This window comes from Quercus suber, unplaced genomic scaffold (assembly GCF_002906115.3).
Source record: "Quercus suber isolate HL8 unplaced genomic scaffold, Cork oak 2.0 scaffold_96, whole genome shotgun sequence".
In the NCBI taxonomy this organism is placed as follows: Eukaryota; Viridiplantae; Streptophyta; class Magnoliopsida; order Fagales; family Fagaceae; genus Quercus; species Quercus suber.
Window position 1 is genome coordinate 1,217,411 of NW_027069561.1, and position 11,168 is coordinate 1,228,578.

The 11,168-nt window shown below is 40.2% G+C and overlaps 3 protein-coding genes across 6 annotated transcripts; 2 read left to right on the plus strand and 1 right to left on the minus strand.

Annotated features, from left to right (window-relative positions):
* Positions 1-290: 290 nt before the first annotated feature.
* On the plus strand, positions 291-809 carry LOC112016019 (uncharacterized). The gene has a single exon (XM_024048497.1). The coding sequence runs from the start codon at positions 291-293 to the stop codon at positions 807-809; it is 519 nt and encodes a 172-aa protein (XP_023904265.1).
* A 3,699-nt stretch (positions 810-4,508) lies between these two features.
* On the minus strand, positions 4,509-7,858 carry LOC112016031 (uncharacterized). Of its 4 annotated transcripts, XM_065774685.1 has the most exons (5): positions 7,678-7,856; positions 6,853-7,064; positions 6,689-6,740; positions 5,518-5,868; positions 4,509-4,908 (listed from the first exon to the last, which is right to left on the minus strand). In XM_065774685.1, exons 1-4 carry the CDS (start codon positions 7,718-7,720, stop codon positions 5,534-5,536), a joined length of 642 nt encoding a protein of 213 aa, XP_065630757.1. In that variant the 5' UTR covers positions 7,721-7,856; the 3' UTR covers positions 4,509-4,908; positions 5,518-5,533. The 4 variants fall into 4 exon arrangements, with proteins under 4 accessions (XP_065630757.1, XP_065630758.1, XP_065630756.1 ...); XM_065774686.1 differs by lacking the exon at positions 4,509-4,908 and having other exon boundaries at positions 5,107-5,862; positions 7,678-7,858; XM_065774684.1 differs by lacking the exon at positions 4,509-4,908 and having other exon boundaries at positions 5,107-5,868.
* An 819-nt stretch (positions 7,859-8,677) lies between these two features.
* Positions 8,678-9,325, plus strand: LOC112016018 (uncharacterized). Its single transcript, XM_024048495.1, has one exon. It carries the CDS (start codon positions 8,678-8,680, stop codon positions 9,323-9,325), a length of 648 nt encoding a protein of 215 aa, XP_023904263.1.
* Positions 9,326-11,168: the final 1,843 nt, after the last annotated feature.

Sequence of the window (11,168 nt, forward strand, 5' to 3'; positions counted from 1 at the left end):
GGTTGAGGCCTTACTCCCAAATGCAGTTTTTTAGAGAGGCTTTGGATGAATGTGAGCTGATGGATTTGGGATATAAAGGCTCCCCTTTCACGTGGAGCAAACATTATCGGAGTGGTGCATCAATCTGGGAAAGGCTAGATAGGGCAGTGGCTTCACATGAGTGGTTCATTAGATTTCCGGGTTCACGGGTCCACCACGTGGACAGCTCAACATCTGACCATAAATTCTTGTGAATAGAACCATCTAACCTAGAATTTTAGTCAAAAAAGAAGATTTTCAGGTTCGAAGAAATGTGGTTAGCGGACAAAGGTTGTGGTGAAACGGTCGAAGGGGTGTGGCAAATTAGTTATGATGGAGTTGAGAATTCTAAGGTGATCAGGAAAATTGAGAACTGTGGGAAAGAGCTGACTAATTGGAGTCGAAGTAATTTCGGTAATATCCGACATGAGTTAGTTAAAAAAAGAAAAGAGTTAGCTCGGGCAGAACAGCAAGCAGTGAGGTCTGGGAATTCTTTTCAGGTTGTGCATTTAAAGAAGGAGATTAACACCTTAATGGGAAGAGAGGAAAGGATGTGGAGACAAAGGTCGAGATTCACTTACATCACAGAGGGTGACCGGAACACCCGTTTGTTCCATAGCCGTGCCACACAGAGAAAGCGAAGAAATTGTATCAAAAACATCCGTAACCAAGAGGATAAGATGTGCACAGATCAGGAACAGATCGCAGCTACTTTTGTGGAATTCTATAAACACTTATTCACCTCCTCAACTCCAGAAATGAACTCGGCAGACCTGGACTCTATTCCGTAGGTTGTGACTGGAGAGATAAATGAGATTTTGGTTGGTGAGTTTCAAGAATGGGAGGTGGAAGCAGCCTTAAACCAGATGGCCCCTCTTAAAGCTCTAGGACCCGACGGAATGCCACCCCTGTTTTATCAGAAATTTTGGCATTTGGTTAGAGGTGATGTTATCCAAACTGTATTGCTTTATTTGAATTCAGGTTCTTTGCCTAATCCTTTAAATCATACATTCATTACCTTGATTCCAAAAACAAAAAATCCTGAGTGGGTCTCCGAATTCAGACCCATTAGTCTGTGCAACGTGCTATATAAAGTTTTTTCAAAAGTATTAGCAAATAGACTGAAAAGAGTGCTACCACACATTATCTCTGAACACCAAAGTGCTTTCATTAAGGGCCGTTTGATCACGGATAATATCCTTGTGGCTTATGAGACTCTGCATTACATGAAGAACCATAATTCAGGGAAATCGGGTTTTATGGCGCTCAAGTTAGATATGAGCAAAGCCTATGATAGGGTCGAATGGTCTTTCTTGAAAAACGTCATGTTGCAGATGGGTTTTGATGTGCGTTGGGTGGCCCTTGTTATGGAGTGCATCACTACGGTTACATACTCCATCTTGATCAATGGTGAACCTATGGGTGACATCAAACCAAGTAGGGGTATTCGCCAAGGTGACCCACTTTCACCTTACCTCTTCTTGGTGTGTTCCGAGGGTCTCCACAGAATGATTCAAAGAGCGGCATGCAATGGTGATATCAAAAGGGTTTCTATCTATCGTAATGGACCAAAGTTAACTCATTTTATTCTTTGCCGACGATAGCCTTCTGTTTTGTAGGGCTACTATCCAAGAATGGAGAAAGGTGATGGAGATTCTTGCTACTTATGAGAGGGTTTCGGGGCAAAGATTGAATAGAGAGAAGACGGCCCTCTTCTTTAGCAAATCCACGGCCTTGGAACATCAGAGTCAGATTACGGATGAACTGGGGGTTTCGGAGCTGAAACAATATGAAGAATATTTAGGGTTACCAGCCATGGTAGGAAGACATAAAAAAGCTAGTTTTGGGAAAATAAAACAAAGGGTCTGGAAGAGATTGCAGGGTTGGGAAGGGAAGCTGCTATCACAAGCGGGTCGAGAAGTTTTAATTAAATCAGTAATTCAAGCTATTCCCACGTACACGATGAGTTGCTTCAAACTCCCGATCACTTTGTGCCATGAGATTGAGGTAATGGTCAGAAAGTTTTGGTGGGGTCAAAGAGAAGAAAGGCGGAAAATCCATTGGGTGAGATGGCATGACTTATGTCGTCATAAAAATAAATGGGGTATGGGGTTTAAGGACCTCTCTATGTTTAATGAGGCTATGCTTGCCAAATTAGCGTGGAGACTTCTTCATGATGATAACTCCCTCTTTTTTAGGGTCTTTAAGGCTCGTTTTTTCCCAATAGGAACCTTCCTGGAAGCAAAGGATTCAGTCTCAGCATCATATGCATGGAGGAGTATCCTTAAGGGGCGTGATGTCATCCAAAAGGGGTCACTTTAGAGAGTAGGTGATGGTCAGCAAATTAGGATTTGGGGAGATAATTGGCTTCCACTGAAAGGTATGGCCAAAGTTACTTCTCCTCAGATCCGAGGTCAGGTGAATTCATCAGTGGCATCTTTGATAAATGAGTCTACTAATAGTTGGCGTACTGATGTAATTGAGCATGTATTTGAACCAGTAGAAGCAGCTATCATCAAGGCCATCCCATTGAGTTCCTTCAGCCAACGGGATAAGCTCATTTGGCCGTTCACTCCATCTGGTCAATATACTGTAAAGTCGGGATATCGTTTTTTGTATGAAGGCTGTACAACGGATCAAGCACCAGCAAACGATTCATTGTTTTGGAAGAAGATATGGGGCCTTGAAGTTCCAAACAAAGTGAAAAACGTTTTTTGGCGAGCGTGCAGGGAAGCTCTTCCAACAAAAGAAAACTTGTATCGTAGGAAAATTGCCCAAGATGCCCTCTGTGACAGCTGTAAGGTGCGGTTTGAGGATGGTTCACACTCTATTTTCTTTTGTTCAAATGTGCAGGTAGTGTGGCGGTCTGACCCGAAGTGGAGCTGGCTCTCGGCTTTGGAAGGACAATCCATGAAGGACATCTTCAACTTTGCTTCTACGGAAAAAAAAGATACTGAGCTGCTGGCCTTTACGGGGTGGGCAATTTGGAATCGCCGAAATCAGGTCCGCCTCAAGGAAGCTGCATGCCCACTGGACCAAATCCTCAAGCTGTCATTGGAGAGGAAAATCGAATTCCATGATACCAGATCACCCACCCAGAAGTTGGTACTCCGAAACCATGTTCGTTGGAGACCACCAAGTGTTGACAAGATGAAGTTCAACTATGATGGCGCAATTTTCTCAGAGGAAGGTCGAGCTGGACTGGGAGTTGTCTGTCGCAATTCCAACGGGGTAGTCATTGCCTCTCTGTCAGAGCAAATTCCACTACCAGCAACCATTTCTCAAGTCGAAGCATTGGCAGCGAGGAGAGCTGCTGCTCTTGCAGTGGAACTCGGCATCACTTCAGCGGTTTTGGAGGGAGACTCAGACAACGTGTATAAGGATTTGTCTAGCCATGAACCATCATTAGCTCTACATGGCCACATTATACACGATGTAAAACTGATGACTTCTCATTTTTCTTGTATACTCTTTACTCATATCCGTAGACAAGGAAATAGTGTCGCCCACGCTTTGGCTAGAAGGGCCATTAACTCGCTTGATCAAAATATCTGGATGGATAATGTACCACTAGACATTCTTCATGTATTACAGGCTGATTCAGTCTCTTTGGTTTAATATTAAGGAAGTATTTCATTCTCAAAAAAAAAAAAAGCATGCCAAGACCTATATTGCTAAGGAAGAAAACAACAATGCATGCAAAAAAGAGAGTTCTTTTTATCTTATATGATCGAAAGAAAACGGTGGTTAACTTAAATATAAATCCTACCAATTCAAGCCTCATACTATAGGAAAGCATACACATTTCAACCAAAAGTCATGATTAATTCTAACCATTACTCTCTAAGCAAAAAAGCAATATATTGTTTAGAGAGTATTTTGTTCAAACAATGACAATTACCAATTGCATAATACAAAAACATTTAAATCCTATGAAGAGCTATCATAATCCCACAAAATTCATACGCAGACTTGAGAATGTAATTCAACAGGTTTCTCTAAACCCGATCACATTGTATGTGGTTTTGGTAGAAATAACTTGGAATTCAAATTAAGGAAATATTTTAAACCAAAAAGAATAAAGTTTCAATAATAATCTTAAGATGTCAGGAAATTTCATTGCTTCTTCTAATTGTTTAGATAACAAAAAAAAGGGTTGATTTGCAAATTGTGTGATCATGGTCAAGTAAATACTAGGCCCATTTGAAAGTGACCGTTGGTTGCAACTTGCAAGCTAACTACGAATATGAAATTGTTTATATCTTTTTCTACTTTTTATCTCAACAAATGCAACAAAAAAGCTTAGATGTGCAAAACCCATATAGAGAGGCAATAGGGCTCTCATGAGCTCTCATGACAAAAAGGGTGCTGTCCTGATCCAAGAAGTTATCACAAGATCCACAACTTCCAAAGTGAAAAGAAATTGATGTCTAAAAGGACATATGGTTTGAGATTTGAGTAATGGTAGAGACATAATAAAAAGCCACGCCTATCAAAATAAATAAATTAATAAAAAGTCACAAGAATTTTACAACATTCTTAAATTAACATGCCAACCATATATGGACTTACCACAATCTCTAATTTGAATTTTTTATGTCACTCTTTGGACGCTCCTTCTCCTACTCCTCTTTAGGAGAAAATAACTTATACGTCCGACGTATAAAACTTATATCCGACGTATAAAACTTACGTGAGACTAATATGTGGCCCCACAATTGTGGAGCCCATGTGTCACATAAGTTGTATACACCAGACATATATAATATTTTTTCCCTCCTCAGGGTTTGAGTTGTGGAGTCCACATGTCAGTCTCACATAAATTGTATACGGCGAACATATACAATATTTTTTCCCTTCTCAAGGTCTGACCCAATAATTCCAATTGACCTAGAAAAAAAATGGACACAAGAGAGAGAGAGAGATTGATTTATGATTGAAACATTAATCTATGCAAGTACCAGCACAAATGAGATAAATAAGATACAGTCTATAGACAATCAGCCAATTGCAATACAAAGTGACAAACCATAACATATTAAGGGGGAAACTTCCTTCAATTTTAACTATTATAGGACAAATTATCAATGAAAGAAATGACCTGTTGTGTGTTGATAAGAAAGATAAATTCATTACAACAATCTTTTGCATCTTATGTTACATATAGTAGCATTGTATAGATTGTCCAACCAGAAAAATAAACCAAAATAGGTTGCCCATATATATAGTCACAATCCGTCCCAACTTGACACTCTTTGCTATAACCAAATCAATCTGAATACTTAAACAAAAATTGACAAAAAAAATCCAGAAAAATTCAGCAGATACGTTCCTAGAACAAAACAAACTCTGCAACAGAACGGCATTGAATTTTCAAGTATTTGAATGAGGGAATGGGTGGTGAAACGGCCTATAAACAAATGATCATGTCTATAATGTGGTTGTATTTGGATTTTGAACCCCAAAAAAAAAAAAGAGTAAGAAAAATCAGAACTTTACCAGAATTTACAACTAATTAATCTCTCTTACTACCCTGAGGAGAGCACACTTTTTCCAACATTCTTCCAATATAAAACCTGAATCCACCTTCATTCTTTGGTGAAGAAACAGAACTTGTATGATCTTTCTTAGGAAGAATTGTTTCAATAACAGCTTCGATTTCTTCTTTTGCCCTATGAAAAACATTTGGTCCTTTCACATCATATATTGGGGTTTTTTCATCAATATCATCACTTGTTCCATGAGTTTCCTTATGATGATAGTGTGATGACTTATGATGGGGTGTAATTGCTTCAATCTTTTCCTTAGCTTTCTCAATAAAACTGGGCCCCTGAATGTTGTTCTCTGCCACTATAAAAGCATCACATTAAGAAGACTGGGTTAGGCTTTCAACTTTTTGTACAAAGAATGTGAAGCCAATAAACTATAAAGTGGAGAAGATATAGAAAATTTCAAGGCATATTCTGATCATAGCTGAATGTAAAGAATGGTGGAAATAGTCTAATATTACAATTATGAAATCTGCAAGTGTCCATAGAATAAAAACATGAATAGAGTCTACCCAGAGCAGCTTTAATAGAATGTGTAAGGAAAGTCAAATTGATAAAATGAAATCAATATAAATTTCTTGGACACCAAAACTATAACAATTATAGACAGACTATTTGAATTTTTTTTTTCTTTAAAAATATAAGTAAATCATTACAACAGTCCAAAATGCGAGTACATGGGAGTGCACAAGAGAAATGTTTAAAAGAAAAATTAAAATTAAACTAGCACCTAAAATTCTACAAATCCAATATATATAGGGTAAAATATGAAATGGAAATAGGAGAGGGGCAAGAGGTCATTAGATGATGCCACCAATCATAAAGCAATGTCAATAACAAACTCTTCAACTCAATCACTGGAAGCTTGTTGTCCTCGAGATTCAAGCATTCCAAAGCCTGAATGATAATGGCAAATGTGAAAGAATGAGAAACTAAGGGTGTCCTACGAACTATTACAATACAAGCCTGGGAAAATGACAAGGACACTATAGGTAACCTTCTTTTTAAGGTAGAAAGAAACCATCATATGAATAATCTCTACACTGAACTTGTCCCATTAGCCTATAGGAACATTTCCTACAACAATCCTAGTACAGACAACATTTCACATGATATTATACCTGACTGAGAATCTGCTTCATCCTGCTTGTATTCTGTCTTTGTGGTTTCTTCCCTGCAATTAAATACCAAAAGAACAATGAGAAAGCAATCAAAGAGTCTAAAAATCTAATCAATCAATATTTCACAGGTGAATTCAAACCGTCTTTCATGGGTTGGAGACTTTCCTGGGATGGATTGTTTGAACGAGAGCCTCAAGCTCCTCCTTTGCTCGCTCAAACACATTTGGAGCTCTAACAGCATCTAAAGGAGTGTTTTCATCAATATCATTTCGCTTGCCATGAGTTTCCTCGTGATGCTGAGGTGATTTCTCAGAATGAAGAATTGCTTCAATCTCTTCCTTTGCTCTTTCAAACAAATTGGGTGCTTTTACTTCATCTGCTAGCAAACAAATAAATGATAGATTCCTACAGTGTGATATAAACGCAAGCAAGCACATGATACTTATTTTTGGATTTCCGTACTCTACTATAATAAATAAATAAACCGTTCCAAGCTAGAGTGAAAGGATTTGAGAAATTGAGAGAAATTTGATCTTTTCTATTATACAAACATAGCTAATTCTCGATTGTTAAACATTAATAGAACATGCATTCTCAGACTCTAACAATAGTTAATTTCAAGAACAACAAGAGGCCATAACCGGTTAATGAATTAGGACAATAATAGATTGAAGAAAACGGATTAACCATGGACAGAAAACCCAGTTTAAGAAAATGCATATGCACAATCGGATTCAATAAGGAGTGTAAGTAAATAAATACTAAGATATCCAAGCAAACCAATTGGATCCCATTATCCCAACATCGATTAAGATTCCAAATTTTCATTTTTTAACAAGAAATGTAGAAAAGTATAAATTACTTCTGACAGGAAATTGCCTAAATCTAATAAAAGTCGCAGCCACATTTGAAATTTTGAACAAGTAACATGTATTGCACAAGATCATATAGCAAATTAAAGGAACAAGACGAGAATAAGAAAATTGAACCTGACAGAAAGTGTGTTGTTTGGTCTGGTTTGGATTCGGCCATCTGAGGTTGCCGGCTGAGAAAGGTAGAGATTTTGGTAGGATGTGATGGATGTCTGATTTTGAATAGGCAGTTCGCGTACGCAGAGAATGGAGAATGGAATCAAAACGTGTGTATGCCAGATTGGACTGCAACATTTGGCCCACTCAAAAGGTCAATGGCGGCTTCAATTCGCTGTAAAGTTTTATTATTATTATTATTATTATTTTAATTTCAGAAGTAATTTTCTATTTTTCAAAGTAGAAAACTTGTGTAGGCGCTCGATGGCAACCACAAACGATGTTCGAGAAGAGCAACCATCCACGACCACCCTCGAGAGACAAGTTCAAACTCTCGTCGCTGTCGTGGAACACCTCACTAAGCAATACCACGACCTGGAGGAACAGCTGCAACAGAAGAATGCACCGCTGAATAACCAGAGAGACGATCAGGAGGGAACCAGTGCCGAGAGAAGGAACCAGAAAGGACCCGAAGGCAGTAATGTTCCGAACCAGCAAGAACGACAGGAGACCAGCCGTCCCTTTGGTTTTGACGCGGCCCCTCCTTACATGGTTGCGGAGATGCAATTGATGAAGGAAATGATGGATCTTATGATGAACGCCCTTAAGGGACGGGTTTCTAGCGACCTTGACGATTTAGTTCACTGAACCGATTTGCCTTTCACAACCTCTGTTAACTCCTTCCCCCTACCCCAGAAGTTTCGCATGCCGCAGATTGAGAGCTACGATGGAGCCAAGGACCCGTTTGATCACCTGGAGACCTTCAAGACCTTGATGCATCTTCAAGGGGTAGTAGACGAGATCATGTGTAGGGCCTTTTGCTACGACGCTGAAGGGCCCTGTGAGAATTTGGTTCAGTCGGCTTACACCCAATTCCATCAGCACCTTTAAAGAGCTGAGCGCCCAATTCACTTCGCACTTTATTGGAGGGCATCGGTACAAGAAGTCTACCGCATGCCTGATGAGTATCAAACAACGGGAGGATGAAACGCTGAGATCTTACATAGCCCGTTTTAATAAGGAAACGCTCTTGATTGACGAGGCCTACGACAAAATACTCGTGGCAGCTTTTACGAATGGTCTGAAGAAGAGTAAATTCTTATTTTCACTATATAAGAATGACCCGAAAACTATGTTGGACGTGCTTTACAGGGCCACCAAGTACATGAACGCTGAAGACGCTCTATTAGCTCATGAAGAAAGACCCAAGAAGAGAGAAAGGCAGGAAGATAACCAACATGAAAGAGGACGGAAGATGGCAAGAACTAGAGAGCGGAGGGAGGATAGGCGGTCTAAGCCCCCTACAGGGAGATTCACAAACTTCACCCCACTAACCACTCCAATCGACCAAGTCCTTATGCAAATCAAGGACGAGGGAGCATTAACTTTCCCTGGAAAGCTGAAGGGAGATCCCAACAAGCGGTCACGAGATAAATACTATTGCTTCCACCACGACTACGATCATGATACGGCCGATTGTTACGACTTGAAACAGCAAATTGAAGCCCTCATTAGGCAAGGGAAGTTGCAAAAGTTTGTTAGCAAGGAAAGGGCAGGTCCGTTACCTCAAGAGCAAGCCCCCCGACTAGACAACAAGCGTCCGAGATAGCCTTTTGGAGACATAAGGATGATTGTAGGAGGCACGGCCGCCAGCAACCTATCAAAAAGGGCTCGAAAGACCTATCTTAGAATGATCCAGAACGTTCAGCTCACTGGCGTCACTCCAAAAATGCCGCGAATCGACAATCCCCTCATTGGCTTCTTAGAAAAAGATACCCGACGCCTCCACCATCCGCATGACGATGCGCTCGTTGTTAGCATCCGGGTAGGGGATTATAACATGTATCGAGTCTTAGTCGACAACAGAAGTTCCGCGAATATCCTCTACTACCCTGCATTCCAACAGATACAGATTGGCAGAGAGCGACTAACCCCGGCCAACACACCGCTCGTCGGGTTCGGCGGAACTAAAGTGTACCCCTTGGGCGTGGTCACATTGCCAGTTACCATTAGAGATTACCCCTAACAAATCACTAAGGACGTTACATTCCTTGTGGTCGACTGCTCCTCCGCCTATAATGCCATTATAGGACGACCTACCCATAACTCCTGGAAGGCCGTAGCTTCGACCTATCACCTGATGATTAAATTCCCCACTGAGTACGAAGTAGGAGAGTTGTGAGGGGACCAGATAACTGCACGTGAATGCTATATTGCAATGCTAGAGATGGACGACCATTTGCAAGCCATGAGCATAGAAGAACAATGAACGGGGGCAGAACCCGTAGAGAGGCTCGAGGAAATAACCCTCGATAGCTCCAGGACAGACAGGACCACCAGGCTCAATACTCTCGCCAGCCCGGCAATTCAGCACTTGTAACTTTCCTTAAGGAAAATCAAGACGTGTTCGCCTAGAGCCATGATGACATACCCAGAATCGACCTTTCAGTCATGGTGCATAGGTTGAATGTGTCACCATCCTGTCCACCCGTCCGACAGAAGAAGCAAGTCTTCACCCAAGAGCGAGACTGAGCGATAGCTAAAGAAGTCGGTAAGCTACAAGAGGCAGGCTTCATTAGGGAGGTGTACTATCCCGAATGGTTAGCAAATGTTGTAATGGTCAAGAAAGCCAACGGGAAATGGAGGATGTGCGTGGACTTCACCGACCTGAACAAAGCTTGCCCCAAAGACAGCTATCCCCTCCCACGGGTCGACATTTGTTGACACCCCATTTTGCAACCCGCATTTAACCTCACATGGAGGGCAAAATGGTACTTTCACTTTAAAAATATGCATCTTGATTCTAGCCATTAGACTCATTTCACCAAAATAATCTTGATGTTGTAACGATCAAATCGACTGGTCATAAGCCCTAATCGGACCATTAGATTGAAAGTTATCATCAAATCAAGTTTTAATGGCTAAGATGTACTTTCACAAATTGAGTCCGACTATATGTGATTATGAACAATTGATTTCAATTGGTTATAGGTGTAATCAATTTGAGATCAATGATGTGTCATAATTTAATTGGTTAGGACTACATTTTATGGTGAGGTTGCATACACCTAATTAATTAGGTAGTTAAACATTAATTATTCAATGAGTAATTTGTGTAATTATCTTTTAATTAGAGTAAATTGGGAACCAATTAATTCTGAAATGGGAGTGATTGGAGCCATTTAATGTTAATTGGGAGCTAATTTGGGACCGGTTAATGTTAATTGTGCTGAAACCATTTTCTAACAAATGACCTCTCCTCACTATTTCATCAATATCTCTCAGAATATTTTGAATGTGTGAATGAGGTTAATTTTCTCAGAAACTAGACATCCGGGGCTTCAATTTGAGCACAAGAACGAGACAATTCCGATCAGAATTGGGTTAGATATGATTTTTCTAAGTTGGCTCTACAAGCTGTTACAGCAGCTACGGGAAAACCAAATTTTGGC